The following is a 23,463-nucleotide window of genomic DNA, read 5'->3' as shown; positions in this document are numbered from 1 at the left end:
CAGCGCGAGGAAGGATCCGATTGGTGGATCCGAACGATCGGTCGACGTTCGATCGATGGATGAGTGATTGATCGCTCTCGGTGCGCCGACTCGCCCGGAAGGATCGTACGCTCGATGGCGGGCTCAGAGATGATGAAAGGAAATAAGGGGGAGGGAGGAATGAAATGCAGGGAATCGGGAATGAGATATGAAAATGTTAAAATCATAATGTAGAGGTATTAATTTTCATGTAGCTTTGAGTCCTTGTCTTAATAACGCGCAATGAAACATCTCGTATCCGGATACTTAAATGAGAAAAGCTGTTCCGTTCGTGACCGGTGATATAAATCGCGGTGTAATTTAAAAATATGATTATTTCGACCAAGATTTGGAGCACAGAATGTTTTTTTTTTTAATTACGGGCCATTCTGCCGAGGTCCTAAACTTCAAGATTTTGTCCGAGGCGAGTTCACTTGACGTGGATTTTTGCGACGTGCAAAAGTATGTTACGACGCATGTGTTTGCGACGTATCGTTTAGCAGATAACAATGAGTTATCGTAATGCTTCGCAACGCCTCCTAATATCGGTTGTTCACGATATTTCGGAACGATCTGCAGCTGCAAACTCTTTGAAAACGATCAATGCGATAATGGGCGTGTTGCGAAATGTACCGGCGGTACTGAAAGCCCGTAGCACACACCGAAAAGAGAACTCAGGGTTGTGCAAGTTTTGTGATATAAATCGCAATCGAATCAAAGGTCCACACTTTGAGCTTACTTTTATCGATAAAAGTGCCCTAAATATGGATTCTCGGCCAATCAGATAGCCTCTGAGCCATTCTTAGAAGTATTTTTATCGGTAGAATTAGTCAGAATATCGGCCGAATTAAATAAAAATCCTGTCGGATCGGCAATCTGACGTGGGAATTTAACTTGCAAAATTTAGACAACATTAATATTGATAATCGCTATTTGTGTAAGTGAATTTTCGGCAATAACATTCCGCGGGAAACGACATACGTAATACGATAAGCACGGTAGTATTTACTGTTTTTTCTTTTGTACGAAACGTTCAAACAGGTCGTTGGATTGTTGGACGACGATCACTGCGAATCGGTGTGTAAACACGCGTCTCTTCGAGGCTGCTTCGTCTTTTCGTTTCGTCGGATTTCTGTACGGTTTATCCATCTGTGACACAACAAAGGGAAATTCTTAACCGAAAGATTTCAACAAGTCACTTGCGACTTATTCAAGCGAATTGAGAATTAGATGCTATATTGAACCAAATTTCGAGTCTTATACGCACAAACAAGAGACGAAGAGAGCCAAAATTTTATTCGAAAAACTGGGACAGCTGTTCGCCACGTACAACCCTGAAGTTGCGTTCATTTAACTTATCTTGGAAGATAGTCAATAAAGCGTCCATTTCGCGACACGTGATGACACGAGCCTAGACGAACGGCGCAAAAACGCTCAAAAGATATCCTCGGGTAATTTTGCCGAGCAAATAACTCTGTAAGTCGGCTCGGCTACAAGAATAAATAATTAAAAGATAAGTACTTTTAAAAGAAATTACACGAATATTGCGTGATAAAGTATTTATTCTTTCAAATCGAAACCTACTCGCGTCCGATGTAGCCATGTTTTAAGACACGACGTTCCGATTGAGAAATCGTTTTGTATTTAAAAATCTCTCCAGAATTGATCTCGTAATTTTTCTCGATGCGTATCAATATTAATAATAAATATAAGTGTACCATCAGACTGGTCTGTTCTACATGTTATGTCAAGCACAAGAAGAAATTTGGCTACGATGATTGGCTCTCGTGGTTGTCGACTCGTGTTCGACCGTCGTTTTTCCCTCTCTCTCTCTCTCTCTCTCTCTAAGGTTACAGTGACGTCGCGTCTCGAGTCGTTCCAAATCACCCCGAAGGGAAATAGGTGACACAATAAGTGTTTTCGTGCGCGTTTCCAGCGAACTTCGCGCGACACGTCCGAGTGAAAAAAAAAAACGGCTCGTGCTTTCGCAGCGATGCTCCACGCCGTCGCGTTTCCTTCGGTGAAGAAGACGCAAAATCGGTGAAGCCCGAATAATATCGCGTATGGGGTTATATCGCGAAAGATGCTAGGAAACCGCGTGTCTCGCAGAATCGTCGCGGTGTTCGCACTGATACTCGAAATCTCGGCGACTAAACACTGGATCGTCACTGAAAATGGGAAAATTCAGCCGCAGGTATTCCTCCTCTCTCTATCTTTCTCTCTCAGACTGCTCTGTATTTTAACCTCAAAACACGAGAATTCGCCGTCGACAAATGCCGAATCAACAGTGACATGTGAAAATACACATCGTCACTCTGCAGTTAGGAGAATTTTCGGAAGCTCAGGGGAACGCGATGTTTCTTTTACTTGTCTCCTGAAGGAGAACAGATTACACGAGTCACGTTAACACATCGTTCTTATGTATATTAGTGTTCTATATTGTGTGGTTGAAGTTAAAGGATAAATTATCTTTGGATGACTCAAAGAGAGATTAAGAGAGAAAGATTCATTATCTTTGGATGACTCAAAGAGAGTTGTACGATTGTATTGTAATTGATTCTTATTTCGATTTTTTTTTGTTGCATTCTTTTCTATTTTTATTTCGGTAATTACCTCTCATCATAACAATGTCTTCGATACATGTATCAGTATATTTTTACATATTTATTAGTAAATTAGTAAATACACATGTTAGTAGACATATATATTAGTATTCTGTGACTGAAGGTAAATATTAAATTATTATTTGAGATGATTCAACAATATAATATAATTATAGCTTATCCTTGATTCTCTTGTTGTTGTATTTATTTGCATTTTTATTTCTATCACATATATATGATTATATCATCTTATGTGATTTTATTATATCTCTATTGTGATCTTATGTTTGTATTTCAGCATGACAGTGTCTTTGATATGCGTCGACCCTACGATCTCCTGGCATTTTTGGAACAGGAGAAACGCAGGGAAACGGCCAATGCCATATACAAGAGAATTTCGCGGAAAGAGGTATCCATTGACAATCAATTCGCAGATTTAGGCGTGGCTGATACAGAAAGTGCAAATTTGGATTGTTTTTTATGGGACAAGTCACTAGCCGATATCGATGTACATGCTAGCATAATGATCGACCTCAAGCACAGAGATGGAATAAGGTAAATGCTTCCTTGTATAACAAGATGTCACATTTATGTAAATTCAGCGATACGTTAAGCAGTCATATATTGTGCGTCGATCAAACTTTGTTGCAGCAAAAAGGATTATATGTTGTACAATAAAGGGGCCAATGGTAAACAAACCGAGCCAAATTGTGAGAAGACATTTCCACTGGAGTTTAGCGTATTCACATTTGACCATCTTAAGGTGAGTAGTACATTATCTCTCTTTCATTAAAAGAGTGAAATAGAAATATGGCGTAGAAGTAAGATCGTAATGGATATGATAAGATGATGTGTGCAATCATATTTATATATACACAAATATGATATGATAAGAATGAAAATGAAGGCGCACTTGCAAGCTCTGCTTCTTGTATTCAGGCGATGCAGAATCGACAGAATCTTACTCAGCGCGAAGAGCCCAGCCTGATGAAGTACCTGCCGCCGAATACTGATCTCTACCAATTTGGCGATCAGCTTGCTCACAGTCTGTCGCGCAACAGGACGTCCTGGATCTACTTGAATCTGGCGTCACTTTATTGGCGGATCAAAGGGAACGCTTACAACGCTTTAGAATGCAGTCGCAGGGCGATCGAGCGTGCCCCAAAGTAATTGCAAAGAAACTCGTTAACACGTTGACTGCCACGTACACGCCATTTAAGGAATTTCGTGTTATTTCGATATGCCAGTTAATTTATTGGCATAATAAACGAAAGTAATTAATAAGACAATAAAAAGGTAAATTAATAAGTAATTAATTGCTCGGCGAGAGACTCGCGTTAAAAGAGAAATTTATTCCCGCAAAGAAAGGGAAGCGATCCTGAGTTGGCTCGCACAGAGAACTTCTTTTCGCGCGACAGAAGTATGAAATAAATTTGGCAGTCGATGCATCGCGAAGGGAGATGTCGGATGGAGGTGCCTCAGCTCGTAGTTTACCTCTCTTCTAAAACGAGAACATTGTGCTTGTGGTCCAGGCAATACCGTGATATCCCACTGCTGACCACCGCCGGCATTTTTCATGCCGCGAGGTACTCCGGCGAGGCCGCAATCGTTTTGCACACGGCGATCGACTACAATCCGTTGGAGAGTTACCACCACTTGGCGTTGGGCCACATTTACACGTCTCTCGGCGACTTCGACCGGTCCGCGGCGTGCTACGACAATTGCTTGAAACTGGCGCCCGAGACTGCGGAGGCCAGGCAGATGAAGTACGCCATACTGTGCCATCGTTTGCTGGAGACGACGCTGCTGTAAGTTTCCGATGCAGTAAGTCCGATCAGTGAGCGAATACCGGCCGGGTCTGGTCATTCAGAAAAGGGCAAATCGACGAACGCGCAGTGTTTATCGTCACAGGCGTCTGCGAGATGTGCTGTCGGAGATACACTCGTATCACGACTGGAAGGAGGAGTGGCTGAAGCTGTACGAGCACATGCTCTGGGAACAGAACGTCAAGTCCACCACGAGAGAGATCAAGCTCGCCTTCGCGCGCGAGCAGAATCTGGACCTCCTCGCTGTTAATCCGATCGAGAAGTCCATTAACCACCATCTCGGCGACAACGTCATTCTGTCTTACATGGATCTGGGAGACAGGAAGAAGGTGGCCGAGAATATGCTGCAGCATGTGCATCTAAGTCTCCATATACTGAAGAATCTGCAGCAACCGGTGAAAGAACGCAATCATATCGCACAAGGTAGTTTGGTAACAGGCTTAAGAGCAAGGTTGGGAGAGACGAGAGGCCTTTCTCTTTCTCTCCTGCGTTGCCAGAACGCTCGGGAATCGCGACCGTCTGGTAGCGCTGGGAACGCTTCTTGCTAGATATTACGTTGCGACTTAGTGCTCAGAGCGAACAGCCAAAGGCTTATCGCACACTTATTGTGGATCAGGTCTTGCTCTTTCGATGTAACTTGTTGCCTTTGCTAGTTACTCATTGTAGAAACTCGTTACGAACAGCAACCCTTCACTTCCCAGCTCTGAGCCTGAGCTGTATTTACTTTCGCACGCTGCGACCGGTGAGAGGCCTCACTTCGAACCCTGCGTTTGCTTCACAGACATGTTGATGGAGCTGAATGTGGAACATACACATGCGTTCGCGGCACCGACCAAGAGCCCCAAGTACCACAATGTGGAAATTAAGAAAGGAAACGAGGATTTCGAGGCCGATCATTGGCCGAGGATATCCGATTGCGACGGCTCTATGCTAATGTTCGGGGATGGAAAGCAATATTTGCCCGTATATCTGTCTCCCGAGAACAAAGGCTATGCGTAAGTATTGATCGCAAAACGCGTGCGCTTGTTTTCAACACGGTGGAGGAGAACTTGTTTCGGAGCGATTTCCCGGCAGATGAGCGGACGGGCCTCATCGGACCATCGGCTGTATTCCGAATCAGGAAACGAGTTCAGACTGCATTGAAACCAAGCGTGCGACATTCCTATTAGTGCTGTCGGTATTTCGGATAGCTGGCTACCCGTACTTAGACGAGTATATGCATTGATTTTCCCTCTATATTCCGTCCGTCCGATGCACCGTTAGGAAAATCAGTTATTTGTAGCGTCCGAAATGAATCGAATGATTTATTCAGGGTATCCGGATAACCCCGAAGACCCGGGGTTATAAAAACATCCCGGTCGAGCCGGATAGTCCAAGATTGACAGCGCTAATATCTCCGAGCGTGTGTTCCCTCGTGCGTAACCTAACGAAGTCGATTTTTCTGTGTGTCATTAGAATACATTTGTTCGTAAACGAATTGATCGATATAGAACCGGGGAAGAAGCACCCGCTGCCGTGGCATCCGCCGTTGTGCCAGGCGCCCGGGTCGTTCGACGAGAGATACATGACGCGCGCGTTGCTGGACGCGACGGCGCGGCAGCACACGCCGGACGCGTCTCTCAATCCGTTCCTACACAGTCTGGTACAAAGTGCGGATTCCGCGGAGATCGGCCAGAGGATCTTGACGGCGATCGAGGCGGTGCGATTTCTTCTTATTTATTATACCGAAAACAGCCCTTGCGCTACCTTACGCTCGGGAAGATACTGACTGTGCGCGTGTGTGAATCAAAACAGAAAATAGCCCCCTGGGTGTTGTCTGTGCTCGCGTCTTTGCATTGGCGGACTGTGGGGAAGCCTCGTTTCGCCTTGGATTGCCTCCAATTGGCGTTGGACGGAGTCCCCGAGGAATTCAGGGACGTGCCTCTAGTCAGCATCGCCTCGATACACCACAAAGTGGGCTCGATCGATGACGCTTTGCGGATCACGAGGGAAGCCTTGCGCGTCAATGTCGCGGAGGTAGGTGTGTATGAGCGCGAGCGAAGCTCGCATCGCAATAGAGTAACCGCTCGCGTATTTCCGCCGCATCGGGACCACCTCGTTTGTCGCTACGTACCGATAGGAAGAGTCATTTTGTCATAATATATTTCAGCCAATGACTAATCTTTTGTTTGGTATATTATTGAATGTAAAAGGAAATCACACGGGCGCAATGCATTACTTAAAGCAAGCGTTGAGAGTGGATTTGCACCTGTACGACGGTAAAGCGCTAATGATGTTGAAAACGTTAGCCTGCCGTGAGAAATTTGATGTTATCACCGGCGATCACGCAGGTATGTGCCGTAGACGTAATAATGATCAACATATTCTCGCATTTTCTTCTTCGAAATCAATCGACGCACTCCGCACGATCTTCGGTCAACGGGAATGTCGAGTGCCTTTTTCTTTCTAAAGAAGTCTTTTAAACATCTTCACGGCGTATCTCAGACATTCGTGTTGTCCGGCCCGATCTTATGATCTTCTGTGTATCACAAAAGTGCAGTAGAGATGTGAAACGCGTGTTTTTGTGTTATTTTCTGTTGAGTTCCCGTTACGTGTATTTACGCGGATTCTCGTGAAACACGTACAGTCGTTTCTCGTCGAATTACGTAGATGGTAGAAATTGAAAGATAAACGAACAAGTAGAGGAATAAGGAAGTATGGATTGGTATTTCTCTTCTTGTTCAACACAATGCTTCATTTGCACGATCGCTGCAACCCATTCATGCTTCTGCCCTGCGAAGGAACTCGCGCGAAGGTCGAAGACTCGGTTTCTCCCTTCATCACACGCGGCTGCGTTCGCACAGAATTCACCCTTCTTTTCTTTTCCCTTCTCTTTTCAGTTGATTAGTTCCGTACACGCTGTTGACGACGCTGTGTGTTCTTAAAAAAAATAAATAAAAAAGAAAAACGAGCAGATTATTGTGATGAATAACGAGAACCGTGTTGTCATAATCACAGGCTGTGAGAAACGAGGGATTAATTTACGCAAACGTTCTGTGAGCCTACCTACCGTATTACTTACTAAGTACAATTTGCAAGCGAGCGACGCGCCTTCGACGCGCCAACGACAAGTCAAGAACTGTAAACGCCCTCACTGCCGGAAACCGGAGGTAACAGGTGCGTATCTTCGCACGTGTGTGTGCCTTAAAAGAAACAAAAAAAGAAGAAAAAAAAACACCTAGACGTGAATCTATTTTAGATTTATACTTTTATGTGCGAAATTTTACGTACACGTAAATTTGAGTTTATGTTTGAATACCGCGCTCTTGAACAGCACGTATTCGATATTTCCGGCCCGGGAGGCGAATTGATACACTTTACGTTGTAATTCTTGTCTTGTTATTTGTTGCTTATTTCTCTTTGTACATAAAATAGTACAAATAATAAAGATCGTTCTTACTCTCTCTCTTACTTTGCGTCTCTTTTTATTGCTTTACCTAATTTGTGCGAACGTGTCGTGTCGTCATTCGCAATTTTTCTTTATCTTCGCGCGGTTTATGTATATTTAGTTTCAACGCGAAAAACGCAACGTCGAAGTTTCCGAACGGGCATTCTCTCGAAATCGAGATCGGCCGAGCTTGGTCTCTTTTTTTTTTTTCCTCGAGACATCTCGACATTCGAGTTTTGTTACTGCTGAATCTAGTGCGAGCGATAGTGGAAGGATATTATTGTAGGGACGAATTGTTGGAGCGAGCGCAGGCTCGAGTTGGCGGACAACCTGCCGCGATACAAGAGGGAAAACACCCGCCAGGGTCTGATACAATCGTTGTTGCTCCCCAACAGCGCTACCGAACTCCACGAACCGCGCGTTGACGCCGGCAAGGTTCCGAACAGCGTAAGCGAACGATTCTGAATCACTTCCAAGTCGGGAAAAACGATTCCGTCGGAGCAACTGGAATTTTCATTTCATATCACTGAGTTTTCATCTGGTCCAGTCGCGGGAATCGAATTTTTCTTTTCCCGGAATGGAATATTGCTTTCACCGTGACCGAAACAACCCAGTCACTTACCGTTTGGTTCGCAGGTCTTTCGTATGAATTTACTGACCAATCAATACGAAGTGGCTCGCGCAAACAACTTCTACACATTCTTACCGAAGGACACGCCGCACAGCTATGCCGACTGGCCGTTCGGCAAAATGTCCGATAATCAGAAAGAATCGTATTACCCGAGCAAGGACGAGTGCGACGAGCTTAAACACGAGGACTGGGCCGCCTCGTTATTCGTATTCCACAAGTTTATACGGCGAAACGTGACGTATGTGATCGGCGAACCGCGATGAGAGAGTTCGTTTCGGGCGTGAAGAAAGCTAACGGCAATTCCTCGATCGACGTTTCTCTCGGTTTCAGCATCGAGGACGAGCTGGAGTCGTTGGGCGACGACGTGCCGGCTTTACAGCCGACCTGCGACAAAGGTAGTTCCGAGATGAGTCGGATCACCGAGGTGGTGCAATTCTCGCAATCGCTCCGGCGCAAAGCCGAGCTCGACGTGGCCGAGTGGCTGATGATGATCACCGGAACGCAAACCGATACGCTGCAAGGGCTCGGGACTAAAATCGCGTTCGCGTTGCGGAAGGTAAGGTAAAAGTTTCCTGGTTGTCAGGCATGAAACGTTATAATAACAAGAATGACGTTTAAATTCCGATGAAATTATTCGACGAATAAATCAGAAGAATCGCCAAGAGCAATTTCCAATTTCGTAACTTGTGTTAATAAGATGAAGCAGGTAACATTCGAGAGCAAATTGATCGGCAGGAATCTCTTAGTTCACCTCAATGTTCCTTCCAACATCGATTGTACCTCAACCTGAGTTTAAACTGTCCTTGGACAAAGATTTGAGCTAAGATGAAGGTTTAGTTGGTGTTGGTGGAAACGGTTTACCTTAACCCTACCGAGTGCCGTCATCGTATTCACGATTCACCTTGGTGTCCCGATTGACCCTCGATCGTCTCGATGCTGCAGCATTACGCCTCTTGGACCTTGGCGATAGCCGCGTCGTTTTATTGGCGCGTGGCGGGCGACAGCCGCAAGGCGCTGGACTGCGTTTGGCAAGGCCTGGAGAACACCCCGAAGGACACGCAGGACATACTCCTCCTGAGCCTGGCGTCTCTGCTCAGCTCGCAGAATTATTTCCACGAGGCCCTCGAGGTCGCCCAGATCGCCCTCTCCATCGGTCCGGACTTCATAGTGAATCACTACGTCCTCGCTAATCTTCACGCCGCCCTGGTAAATCGAGAGAGAGAGAGAGAGAGAGAGAGAGAGAAATCGGATATCCACGGTCGGATATCGCGACGTACAATGCGCAAGATTTACATTCAGATGAAGCAAAAGCGCTCCGTCCGTCTGTCGTAGGGTGACTTCGAGACCGCTGCGAGTTTTTACAGATCCTCGCTCGAACTCGACCCGAACTTCGAGCCGGCCATCACGAGGCTGCAGGTGATACTGTGCTTTTTGCTGTTCGACGACAAGAGATCGGCCATGAGCGAGATACTGAGGAATATCTTGTGATGCTACGCGCCCATCGTGGACGATCAGTTCGCGGGAATCGGACGGGGGTTGTTAAAAGTGCCTTCTTACTATTCGTACATGTATGAATTTTACGAGATACACGTTACGTCGAGAAGACGAGAAAAATATGGCCGTGACACTTGTGTATGTTTTTTTTGTTTTTCTTTTCTGTAATTCGGGGAACATTTGTCTTTTTTCTCATCTCAAAACTCAAAGTTTATCCTACGTCTGGAATAGATGAGATTAGAATCATGCAAACTTTCGAATTCACACGAACTGTTTATTTATTTATTCGTAGATATCGCGCGTTTCTTTCATGAATGTGATCATTTCTCCTTCTTCGTCTACTGATTATAAGTCGATATGTTGTTAGGATATGTGGTAAATTGAATAAAAAGAAATTTTACAGCAATCCTGTGCGACGTTCTTTCCCCTCAGCTTACACGTTGGATTCGTAAAGTGTCTTTACCATGATAAAAATCTGGAATATAATTGTTATTTTGTATATATAATTCTTACATAATTATTACATAATAAAGAAGTTTAAAGTCCCTCAGAAAAAACAGTTTTTATTACTCGTTCGCGTTGAGAAATCGTAAATTTAGCCAAGAGGTAATTGAAGAAGGGTGACATTATCGGCTGTTTTTGGCCACCAGATATAAATATCTGGATTTTGTGGTATAATAAATATTGATCTTATAAGATACTATTAGCTCGATGTTTGATCAATATGTGTACTGATCTACACTAAGGAATGTTAGATATTTTTGTAAAACTATGTAACTATGTATTTCGACATTTATCGTCCACGTTGATTCGACACAAACTTTACCGACCGGAGGTTATTAAACAGCAAGATTTCTCATATCATGTTGAGTCCCGTAAAGCTGAGGGCGGTCTTTACTCTTACCTCGTCGATGTGGATACTCACCTGTAGCTATTGCTTTATCTTCGTAAGTGCAAACACGTAAAGTCGCCGCGTTAATAAACATAAATACAGAGATAAGTTATCGGTAGCGCACAAAAGGCCCAGACAATTCCGTCGGAAGAGTGATCAATACACTTGCTGCATGCCTATTCCGTAATTTTTTTATCTATCGTTTCCAACGTCAAATAGCGGAAATCCTTTTACGGGAAGTTTAATTCATTTAACACCGACTGCTACAATGAAGAAATATATCTTGTTCCTCTTCATCCGGTCCACACGTACAGTCAGATGATTGAAGGTCGCGACATTCTTCCTCGACGAGTCTCGCAACGCATCTTGTATGCGATAGGAGAATTTGTTTTTTAGTTACTCTCAGGAAATACATTTTCCTATCGGATATAGGATGCGTTGCGAATCTCATCAAGGAAAGATTGCAACTATTCATCAATCTACTGTATATGATAACCTTTTCAAAAAAGAGGCGTCAAAAAGCGTCAGGTGTGCGCGTTCCGTCGTCCGAATAAAATTAAAACATTAAAATAAAATATTGTCCTTGAAATATGTGTATTTCCTAGGAAAGAAATGATATCAGAAAATTAGAGTAGAGTAGCAGTAAAATAATGACAAGGAAGAATAATAATGCAAAAATGACAATGGGCTGAAATGTTTATTTTAATGCGACTGTGGGCTACGTATTTACATTAAAGTTTATACAGCGCAGAAATTAATTATTAGTTTATTCAATTATCTTCTCTCATACAACAGTGTAAAATTATTCCTTGACATTTGTTCAACATTATATTGAGAAGAAAGTGTGTGATATTTGTAACTATAGTAAAACGGTGAAGTAATTCTAGTCAGGAAATTCATTTCTGTAGTAAACGCTACAATAATGTTGCCGATAATAATCTCATATGCATACCGCTATTTTTACGTTAAAACAATACGAAGAGGTATTGAGAGGTTGAAAATTATTACAATTTATAGTGAAATTAACAAATTCTTCTCCGAACGTACAATCATATTCTAGTCGGAGTGGAACTTTGCTTCCGCAAAAATTCTCGTCGTTCATCCTTCACGTATTTGTTTAATATAATTAAATAACATAATTAAATAACATTATACATATTATCGTTACTGCTATATTTTCAGTTGAGACCAGAAGAAGATGGGCCGAAAATCGCTATAATTTTCGTGGGATTTCTCGGAATGTACGATGTTTGGAATGTTCACCTGTCCGATTAGAACAACTCTCTCGTTTCGGGGTTTCCTTCGCGCGCCCCTCGCGATGCTCTTCGGCCGCCGAGATGTGATGTGTCATGGAAGCCCCATAATAGTCGCTGTCACACGCACAAGAGTGTTATATCTAATCTTGTGCAGTGGCCAGCAGCTGCGTTGGGGTCCAACGTTGCATCGTGCTGCACGGGATTCCGCTTGCTGCCGCTCGATTGGACCCGATCCACATGCCTAAACTCGCATGAGATACTTTACGAGTGATTTCTTTTCGCGCCTTTTAATGTTCGTGAGAAAAAAATTTTTTCGTATTTTTGACCATAATCGCATAAGTAAGAATTACAAGTCGAGAGAACAATTTTCTTAGCAAGTGTTAAGCGTTGCGCTGAGAAACCAGTTTGATCGAATCTATCTGTAAATGAACAACCGGGCGTGTTTTGATAGAAGGAACCAGAATTTCCGCTTAGAGAGCCAAATGTTCTTAAAAACATTTTACGTACATACCGTAACTAAATTTGGCTTCTATAATCAGAAATTGTATTTCCTTCGACCAAAACGCGCCTGGTTGTTCTCGTCTTCAAATTGATTCGGCCAAATTGGTCTCTCAGCGTATAGCGCACCAGTGATAATAGTCTTACACGCATATTGCTGTTGCTATAATTTTTTCGGTTTAAGACCAGAAGAAATAACCGAGGTCGATAATTTTCGTGGGATTTCTTTCAATGTAATAACATCGACGAAATATTGCACGTGCCGAGGAATCTCCCGATCTTCATGAAAAAAAAATGAAATCGACTGGAATCATTAGTGGAATCTTAAAATCACGATGTCGCAACGCTAACGGCAACAACGAACGAACCAGATGAAGCGTTTCTTTTTTTTTTCAGTCTAAAGTCAGAGAAACTGAAAGGAAAGACTAAAATAGTCACAGAGTGTGCAAAATATTTCGACGCGCGAAATTCGCGCCGCTTTAAGACACGATTCGCTCATCACGGTATGATTTAGATTGATGTGACTCGACGCGTTGAAGACACGCGTTTATGGCACGCCACGCGGTGCATTCATCGAACGAGCGATAGAGCGGAAACAATTCGAAAGGTTTGTTACAATATTCAACGATTCCTTACGATTGCCTTCTCCGCGCCGATGTGCCCGCCGAGGAGAAGCGTTTTCAATATTTGCGGCTGCAATTGCATGAAATATTTATTAGAATAATTAAACTTATGAATACCAATCATAAATATTATATATAAATACCGGTTGCACGAACAAAAATTATAATTGCAAATAAATATCAATTGCAGGCAATAATTTTAAGTAATTATTACTGATAATCGCGTGAAGTGTAATTATAGTCGGATCAGAGTTATTTTTACAGTAAATATTACCGTGGTATTATTGATAATAATTTCACATTGTTGACTGCTGTTGACCTTGTATACATTGACGCTATTATTTCTCGTCTTCAAACGACGCAAAGATACGGCCAGTGCCAAAAATTATTATGATATGCAATGAGATTGGTCGTTCTTTTTCTCAATGCAGGAATACAATCTATGCAAGAACACACGTTTTCTCTTTCTCCTCCCCTCTCCCTCCCTCTCTCTTTCTCACCCTCTCTCTCGTTCTCTTTCTTTCTTTCTCAGTCCACAGGCATTAGGACGATCGACATTACCAGTAATATTGTAACCGATTTATTACAGATCGCTGCGATTCCATCGATCCTCCACCGGAAACGAAGAAAACAGCGAGGCGCGGCTAAACTACGGCGGGATGCGCCGTCTGACGAACACGTGGCCGCTGAAAAGAAGCAACGTTCCTCGGATTCGCGCGACAACAAGTTCCCGGCTCTCCTTGACATCTCATCAGGCTTCGTACGACACGATCGTCTCATAATCGCGCGGCAACAAAATATTCCCGATGTGGCATTTAACGCGTACCTCCCGGCCGCGTTCAACATCAAGTCCGATGCGTGTTTGTCATCGTTTCCGTCATCCATGTAATCGTTAGAAAAAGGCTGAACAGTAGTAGTCAAGGATGTATAAGCGTCGTGGATGAATAAATAAAGCTTATGAAAGTCGCATGCCGGCACACGAGAGTCGTGAGCGAAGGCGCGCACGAGAGTTCAATATTCCCTCGCAGTCGCGATAATTCGAGACGGGAGTGAGACCTTCGGAAACTTCCCCCGGAAATCGTACACGGGGAGAAAATGTTCATTCTATCGGCAACGAACGAACACGCTTCGACCGGGGGAAAACGGGAATTTCTCGTTCTTGTTTAAACCGTATTCGGTTTTTATAATTAGAAATTCCGTTTCCCCGAACTGAGACGCGTCCGATTCGTTCGTCCGGTCGTGTTAATTCAACCGAGCTTTTTCTTCGTGTATTATCGAGCTTTGCTCAAGAAGGTATCGTCGTAGAAGCACGTCCCAGACAGCACGGATGTCCCAAAGTCATCACACAGAAAAGAAATAAGTCTTGAATCAAGAATGGATATTCTCATATATAAGGAAAACCATTATAATCTTCTTCGAAAACGTTTAGTCTTGACTCGATTGAATTGACGCAAGTATTACTCGAACTTGATTCGAGACTAAAAAGGATATCCGAGGATATCGCAACGTTCTCGCTTAAGTACGAAAATATCTGTCTTAAGTTAAGACTGATTTTTTTTTCCGCGCGCATGCAGAAAAGTGTGACGGCATTTATCCGGCGATGAACGCGCGACGAACAATCGATTGGAGGAAATGCTGGACGGAATTTCCGCTTTCTCACGAGTCAAATTCGCTTCTCGCAATCGGAAATTCTCCTCCGGCCGGAACCTCGGTTTGACTCGTTCGTTGTCGGGTGAATCCAGCCGAGTTCTCTGTTGACACGTTTCGACGGATTTCTCCCGGTTTCAGGCGTCCGAGTCAATCCTACCGACTTTTTCGATACGTTCTGAGACATATCCGCGCAATTTCGACGAGCAACATCGCGAGCGGAGCGGAGTTCGCGAGTTCCGACCCGGTCGAGGCGCGCGTGCGGCCGAATATTCCGCCGGGGGGATTTCGCGCGGGGGATTCACGAGGAAGAGGGCCGCGATTATTCCCCGACGACGGCGGGGAACGTCGATGGCGCGCGCGAAGTAAGCTGTGGGGACTGGACATCTGTCGGTTCTATAGGCCGGTAGGACAGTTCAACTCGAATGCAAAATTCATCGCGTTCGATCTAACCGCCTAACCACCGCGCGCTTACGACAGACCTACTGCCGTTTTAGCTCGCGTCCGACTCGTTCCCAATGCCGGGCCGAGCGGAGAGAGTATCCGCTCGCGATTTCCAGCGGGAAATTGTCGGACACGACGTTCGAAATAATCCCCGGGGAAGCGCGAGTCGCCGGGCGAATTTCGGAAGGTGCCGAAATCGCCGGCTTACTCACGGATTTCTCACGCTGAAGCTCGTCCGTTTCCCCGAGTGATCCCGAGGCGATCCTCAGGAAGCTCCGTCCGGAAGCTCGGAGTCCTCACGTGGACGACCGAGAAGTCTCCTCTCCTTTTATCCACTTCGAGCCGCTCCCGCCGGAGTGAGCGCGTCCCCGTCGGAGATTCTTCGCGACGAGTTCGCGAAGCTCTCGGAGCTCGTCGACGACGAAGGGCTCGGAATTCGTAAGATCGCGCGCGCGAATCGCACTGTCGGGAGGTCTCCTCGGAGCCGCGGCGGTGTCGAAGCGCGTAGCTCGCGATACAGTCTGGATGCGCGCGAGTCGATCGTAAAAGGGTCTCTCGCGTTTCTTTCCGTCCGTCATCGCTCGCCGAGCCACAACTGCCGATACCTTCGTCGTTCACCCTTGGTTTATATAGCAAGGCACCACGTGGTCATCTAATCCATCGGCCAATGGTAGGGTGGCTTTAGACGGCTACGGCCAATGGACGCTCCGCTTTAAGCCTGCAAGACACGTGTTTCTTGGGGGAAATAAGGGCACAGGAATTACGAGCGAAATCGTATTTGCGTTACCGAAGTTGCCCGATCGAATGGCCGCCGTACGTACGTCGAACGCCTCGTCGTCCGCGTTTCGCGATCTCGACGCGCGATTTCGCCGCGATTTTATCCCGGAGGATTATATCCCCCCTCTCCAAGGCCGCTGGTAACAGTCGGGCTCGTACGCTCACGATTCGTCTTAGGTTTTAGATTCGTCTTCCGGCGCTCTACGGGTCGTTTCATCGGCTAAGGTGAACTGGATCCTCGCGAGGGGAAGCGGAATAGAAAGAGACGCGAACGGAAAGGTGGGGTCATGAGCGATACAATTATATGAATATGCATTCCGTTTGATTCAAGCGAGGAAGAAGCGAAAATTATACGGAATGAGCAAGGATATTATATAATATCTGTGGGAAAGGGTTAAGACGGTCTTACGATGGAAGATCTGACTACCGGCCCCGAAGGCCGGGAAACCCGTCGTTCGAAATTGCCGCCAGGTTAACGATTCGAATGAAGAAAGAGCGATATATCGCGTGTGCTCGATACTGAAATCTGGCCGGTGTGCATCTTCTTCCGATCTGACCGAGATCTGAAATTACAAGTCAATCGGATCCGGGAGCTCCCCGCGCCCTTAACGAGCGGTTATTATATTTAACGCGTCGATTTCCCACGCGAATATTACTTCAGCCGTGAGATTGTTAGCTATTGAGATTTCGAATGCACGGGAAAGAAAGATTAGTTGAATTAACGTGACGATGAACGAACCAAACGCGTGCCGCTGAGAGGAAACGAAATTTCTCGCAGTGGGAACCAAGTTTGGTCGGATTTCGCAAGAAGCAGAGGTTATGCTTCCTTCGGCCAACACGCGTTTCGTTCGCTCGTTCAACTAAATCCTTTCCTTCGTGTAGGAACATCCAGATCAACGGACTCGTGGTTGAATCGTGTTATACGTTTGGGGAGGAGAGAGGGAGGGAGGGCACTTTCTCCTCGAGTCCTCCTTGCACGTTGAAAGACGAATCTGGTCTATTTGACGATGGGCAATTAAATGAGTTTTGGCTAAAGAAGACATTATTTCCGGTTACAAGAATCAAATTTGGCTCACGAAAGCAATAAAATCGAAGAGAGAGGGAAGGAGGGAGGGAGGGAGAGAGAAAGAGAGAGAGACAGAGAGAGCACTGAGTACTTCCTTTTCGAGTCTTCTTCAGATCATCGCACAAAAAAATGAGTCTGGGCGGAGTCAGCTGACTATCTGACAACCAAACGCATTTTGGTAGAAGGGAACAAAATTCCCGGTTGTAAGAACCGAATTTGGTTTACAACAGCCAGAAATTCTGTTTCCTTCGGCGAACGAGACGCGTTCGGTTCGTTCTTTGTCGCGTTAATTCAACCAAACTCTTTTCTCAGTGCGAAGGCGACGGAGGGTCCCCTTATTTCCGGGACATGGCGTCGTATTGTTTCTGCCGATTGCACAAAAGCCCGTCCGAGGACTTACGTAAGAGTTAGGCTCCGACCTGGCCCCGCTGCCGTTCGTCGCAGTCGACGACGGCGTTGGTATTCCGCCGACAGCGGCGACGGTGGTGGTGGTGGTGGTGGTGGTGGCGGTGGTGATGGCGGTGGTGGTGGTGATGATGTTAGTGGCGGTGGTAACGGTGCAGGTGCAAGTGGTGATGGTGGTGGTGGTGGTGGTGGTGGTGGTGGTGGTGGCGTTTTAATGATGTTGCAGAGAGGTGAATCCCTAAAACGTATCTCACGTATATATCGACGTGAAGCAAGTACTACGTTCGATAAATAGTGGGATCCGACATTAGGTCGACCTAATTTGCGCGTTCCTTTCCGGTGCGCGGCTTCTCTTCGACCTGGCGAACGCCAGGGCGAAGGACGATCTCGCACGCCTGGCGGATTCCTTCGGGATGAAGGGTGTGAGACTTCGACTTCGTCCTGGACGCGACACTTCGGAGGATCTGGCGAAAACGAAATCGTGTTTGCTGCATTCATCGTACAAAATAGTGCGAGAATAGAAAAAAATTATCACCTCTGTGTGTGTGTGTGTGTGTGTGTACACGGGAGGAAAAACTCAGTTTCTGCAATTGAATGCAGGGATCAGATGGAAACTCACGGTGAAACTATTTTTGTTACTGTGACTAAAAATACTCGCGTGAGCATTCGGCTGCGTTGAACTCGATTGAGACGACTGAGGGCGATTAACTGGGCGGAAATTTCCTGCGGGAACCTAAGTCGAAATTTCAGTTCTACGTTACGTCTTCAAAAGTCTTGTATATTGTAGTCCCTTTGGTGTTATAAATGGGAAGATATTTTCATTTTCTGCTTGAAGACAGTGTAGAATTGAAAATTTCCCCCCGGGAGGTCTAAATTTCCTGTGTGGCACTATTAGTGCTCCTTTGATGCTACAAATGGAAAGTTACTTCCGTTTCCTCCACTTGAAGACTTAATACAGAACTAAGTAGACTTAATTTCGAATCAGGAATCTCCCCGTTCCTGCAACCGAGTTTTCGTCCGGTTCCCCGGCAACGGAAAAACTTACACGGACATGGAATTGCTTTCTTTTCGTATATATTCGCTACGTATTAAAATAACTACACACACACATACACACACACACACAAACTGTACACTTTACACTATAAACGATATACTATGAACTATATAAAAAGATTTATCGAGGCAATTGGAATCGTGTTAACACGTCGACCGTCCCGGTGACATACGGGAACTCTGTTGCCCACGCCATTTTCATCAATCAGCGTGTTATTACTTGGATGATGCAAAAGTTCGTCCCTTTCTTCAATTGGTACCTCGCTCGGAAATCCCAGAATTCATTTCCACGAGCGCCGAGAGTCACGGAGCTGCCGGAAAAATGGCGGGTCATCGAACAAAATGGCGCATTAATTGTTTGATTGTATTTTAAACGAAATAAATGTTACCGTGTACTATATACCTTCATTAAAAAAAAAACAAAGGGATGAAGTTTCGCGCGTAAATCCAATATTTTAACGTTCTCATTAATTATATTTATCGTTTAGTAAAACTCACGAGGAAAAATCTTAACTCGTAGTTGGCGAATTGAATTCTTTTCGCACGCCGGATACACGGGATAACTCATATTTAGCAGCCAATGTGTTAAACAAACTTAATCTCAGAGTTGTATATACGGCGAACTGTCCCAATTCTGTCAGCGAGATCTCTATATTTTTTTTTTCACTCCTTGTACAAAACAAGCTGGAAATTGAGTTCAATGAGGCGATTTAAAAGCCGACCGAACAACCGCATTATTGATCGTATTTATCGTCTGACTCATTTAATCTTCCACTCCGGAGGTGGAATGTATTATGCGGCAAACTTTTCGTTATGCAGTTGAAAAAGCATCTATGTCGTGTACGCACAACTACGTTTCAGTTTCGTTAACCTTCCACCACGTCGGCCACGAAATGCGAATTCCTGGGCTGTTGATCTGACCTGATGTTTACGTAATTCGATTCGATCGCAATTTGCGCGCCGAAAATTGCATAATCTTGAGACTCGGCCCTTCTATGGTAATTCACTTTCAGTACTTATGATACGAAAACGACACACGCATTTTGTTTTATTCGTTTTTTTACAATAGTGTCAATCAGTCGTGCATTTGAAATTGTTATTATCGCGCCACGTAATTACGTTGCGATCGCGACGTTGTCGCTTTGTGCGGAGGAAACACAATAGGATGAAAACAGATGGCCGTCGTTGGGCCGAGAATTGCGTGATTTCCTGCAATCGGCGCGAATCAGTGGTTGCGAAATGCGGGACGAAAATTTTCGTGGCTCTACACGAAGAGACGCTGAACCGTGAGACCTTCGCAAGGAACATCGATGCAAGGTTGAGACAGCAAGGCTCTCCGGCCGCTCTCCTGCACTCGGCGGTGCAACAGGAGTATCCTGCGTAAGGCATTCGTGTGTGAAATTCAGAAAGAGCGAGCCGAAATGAAATGAAAACCCCGGAGGCCGATTTTTCTTTGAAATCAATCAATTAACTTGCATTATTTCCCCGTGGAAAATTGTCAGCACAAATAAGAATTGTTAAATGTCGACGAATAACCGTCAACGAGATGACGAGGTAAAAATTTCCCTGTCAAACTTTCCCTTTCGTTCAACAGAACCGAGATCCATCCCTTTCAAGTTTGAACGCTCGACATTTTAATGTTACTTTCACGCTCTTAAGGACAGTTCGCGCCTACTTGAATGCTTTATAGACTGAGAGAAACCTAATTAGATCCATCGACATTTATTGACTTCTTTCTTGAATCTTTAATTCTACGTGGAAAGAGAAAGTTCGGTTGAATTGACGTGGAAAAATGAACAAACCGAACGCATTGTGGTCGCTAAATGTCAGGTAAAATTCCACCGGACATTTTCTCCGTGTACAGATTGAGCGACGGAAACGGAAATTTGTGACGTCTTCAGGAACAGAGCAGAAGTAAATTATCAGAATAGCAAACAATCAATATACTATCAGAACAGAAATTCAACCTATTTTATTGTCTTAGCTCCTACTGTGTTTTAGAATTCAAGGTTTAACGTTCGAAATTTCGGGCGCTGTTCGGGCAACAATGTCGAGGACTCTTCTCGGCCCTTTCTCGGCTGAGATCCGAGACTGATGGCGACCGGACGAAACGTAACGAGAACGTGAAGAACTCGACGAACGGAAAACGGAGAAACGAGGAGGCTCGGCCGGCACAACCTTACGCCCTTGCGTCGCCGGGTGTCAGTGCATTCTCGCGTTGCGAAGGGGACAACGGAGGTGGCAGGGGGGGAAAGGGGCACGAGCGAGTCGCGAGGGCAGAAACGGCGCCGCGGGTAACACTAGCCGAGTAAGCTCCGGACACTTGTCAGGATTCACGGCTTAGAGCACCCCCGGCTCCTTAGGCTTCACGTCTGCCTGGCCCGAGGCGGGCCTCCTCCACTGACTCGGACAGCACCGAGTCATTCTATGCCGGGGACTTCTTACCTTACGCCTCACGCGCTCACGTTACCCCCCGATCGGAGTGATTTCGTCCTACTCTCTCTCTCTCTCTCTCTCTCTCTGTGTCTCGCAATTATTGCTTCGTGATGATCCGCACGGACAGATTGCTCGTATCGATAACGCCGGTGGCACCCGGGAGAGAACGCAAGCGGTAAAAGTTAAGCAGCGCGAGCGAATTTTGTCTGAAACGCTTTTTGCTAGGAATTACGTTAGAACAAAAGGCTAAAGGATTACTACACCTGTTGTAGACCGTGCTTAAAGGGCTGTCCAGACAAACCTGCATAGTCGCATAACGCACATGAAAACTTGCCCAGTCATCTATCTAGTGTAAAAGATATCTTTTTATTATATTATGTTATATCGGATAATGATCGGTCGATTTCCTCGTGCACACACAGTATACGATTGTGCAAGTTTGTCCGGCTAGGCTTTAAGATTACCACGTTCTCGAGTGTGACTGGCCAATTCGCTTATTGCTTGAGTCTTACTGCCTCTACGTCTGATATTCATAGTCAGATCTTATATTTAAGACCGTCTTAAGTTCGTCTTCAGATGCTGTACGCTTCATTTCATTCGCTGCGAAGCATCTGTAGATGAACTTAAGACGGTCTTATATATAAAATCCGATCATGAATGTCGGCCATAATGAAACGATCTGTACAGTACTTGAAGATGAACTTAAAACTATCTTAAGTATAAGGTTTGACTATATGTACCAGCGATATGTGTTTCCCGGACAGCGAAAATTTCTGGAAGACGTCTTAAAGACGTCTTAAAGATGTCGAAAAAATATAAGACGTCTTTTGGATGTTTCCAGAGCATATTTGAAGTATTGATGTTGCCTGGAAAGTGATAAGTCACGAGTCTGCGATGCGTTCGTCATGTCATCGTTGGGAAAATTAATAATCAGGCAATATTTGAAATTAACCGCACGCTAAGTTACTTCTAATCCATTCTAATTCTAATTGTCACGAGACTCGCGATGGACATTTTTTCCCGACGTTTGCTTTCCGTGGCTGATTTGGTGGCTGATTTTTGGCGGATCCGGTGATTCTTTCTGCAATAGGCCGAGTTGGTCGTGGATGTTCGTCATGGTCGAAGAAGCGTCGATCATATAAGCACCCACCTTAGGTTTATGCCATATTTCATGTTGCAAATGTACAATGAAATAAGACAGAAACATAAGACGGTTTGCCTATGATATACGTTTTTTCTTCTTCTCTTCAGCAGCTCCGTCGGCGCCCAGAGTCGCTGTTCCATCCTTTCGCAAAACGTCTTTTCGCAAAACGCGGGAATCTACGCTATAGAAAAAAAAAGCCAGGGCGAAACAACTAGTTCCCACCGAATCGAGTTAAATGAATTCAATTTCAAGGTTATATATGACGAGCCAACTGTCCTAATTCTTTCAGCGAAATTTGGATGTTTAACCTTCCGATCTCTCTTGTTTGCATGAAGCGAGCTCAAAATGTAGCTCAATCGGGCGATCACCGAGCTGATCTAACACTTTGTCGCTGATTCACTTCGCCGGAAATAGAATTACTCGATTTATGCGGAATTATGCAATTTCATCTCAATCCTTTGGTAATTGACGAAACGTTTATAACGCACACTAATTACATACGATTTACGCGTCAGTTTCTTTAACCTTCTTACTATCGGCCGAATTTTGCAATTGGAATCTCCACGTCAGATTATCGAGTCCAACTTGGTTCTCTGCCGGATTGCAGTTCGCGCAACAAAATTTACGTAACTCTGAGACTTGGTTCTTTCTATCTGACTTTTTTTTTCTGGACAAGTTTAAAGGATACACTTTTCCGTGCACGCATCTCCCAAGTAGAACAAGAAACGACGAGGCCGTGAAAATGACATTGAATAGATGAAAAATGGTCGAAAAATTAGTTTCATAGTTATTTTCTCATCATTCTTACGTTATCGTCATTTTCATCCTTTTGCCTGGCCTCTTAATCCCCTACACGCACAAAACTTATTGGCCACAATAACAGTGCAAATTAATATATTCGTGAAATGCGACTTGGTTATGCCCGTACCAAAGCCAAAATTCACACACACCGCAGCAATTAACGGACAATTTATATTTATATTTTACATACACTAACCGAGACAAGCCGGTACGATAGCCTTTTGGCTCACGAATCCTCCTCCGGGAAAATTTTCCCTCCTAGTGTGCCCTAAAATGCTGGAATTTTCCGCGGATCGAAAAAACATCGTCGAGGATACGTGCATTTAGTCGCAAGGCCGAGACGCATTCTTCCGTTGTGTTTGATTGAACTTTATTTCGTTTCGTTCCCTCCGAAAGAATATATTAATAGATTATCGCGC

At 44.8% G+C, this 23,463-nt stretch overlaps 1 protein-coding gene across 3 annotated transcripts; it reads left to right on the top strand.

Moving 5' to 3' along the window:
- The first annotated feature begins 1,747 nt into the window (after positions 1-1,747).
- Positions 1,748-10,404, top strand: LOC106741658 (tetratricopeptide repeat protein 17). Of its 3 annotated transcripts, none has more exons than XM_014613889.1 (16): positions 1,748-2,212; positions 2,920-3,176; positions 3,273-3,384; positions 3,561-3,787; positions 4,154-4,429; positions 4,518-4,870; positions 5,229-5,442; positions 5,903-6,146; positions 6,242-6,467; positions 6,640-6,777; positions 7,445-7,603; positions 8,161-8,321; positions 8,511-8,743; positions 8,836-9,061; positions 9,448-9,711; positions 9,838-9,993. In XM_014613889.1, the coding sequence occupies exons 1-16, from the start codon at positions 2,102-2,104 to the stop codon at positions 9,991-9,993; spliced, it is 3,357 nt and encodes a 1,118-aa protein (XP_014469375.1). In that variant the 5' UTR covers positions 1,748-2,101. The 3 variants fall into 3 exon arrangements, with proteins under 3 accessions (XP_014469375.1, XP_014469373.1, XP_014469374.1); XM_014613887.1 differs by having other exon boundaries at positions 1,749-2,212; positions 6,242-6,463; positions 6,597-6,777; positions 9,838-10,404; XM_014613888.1 differs by having other exon boundaries at positions 1,752-2,212; positions 4,533-4,870; positions 6,242-6,463; positions 6,597-6,777.
- The last annotated feature ends 13,059 nt before the right edge of the window (positions 10,405-23,463 follow it).

The sequence above is a fragment of the Dinoponera quadriceps genome, unplaced genomic scaffold, assembly GCF_001313825.1.
Source record: "Dinoponera quadriceps isolate SergipeBrazil2010 unplaced genomic scaffold, ASM131382v1 scaffold586, whole genome shotgun sequence".
NCBI lineage: Eukaryota > Metazoa > Arthropoda > Insecta > Hymenoptera > Formicidae > Dinoponera > Dinoponera quadriceps.
Note: the sequence above shows the minus strand (reverse complement) of the source record. Positions and strands in the feature narration are given on the sequence as shown.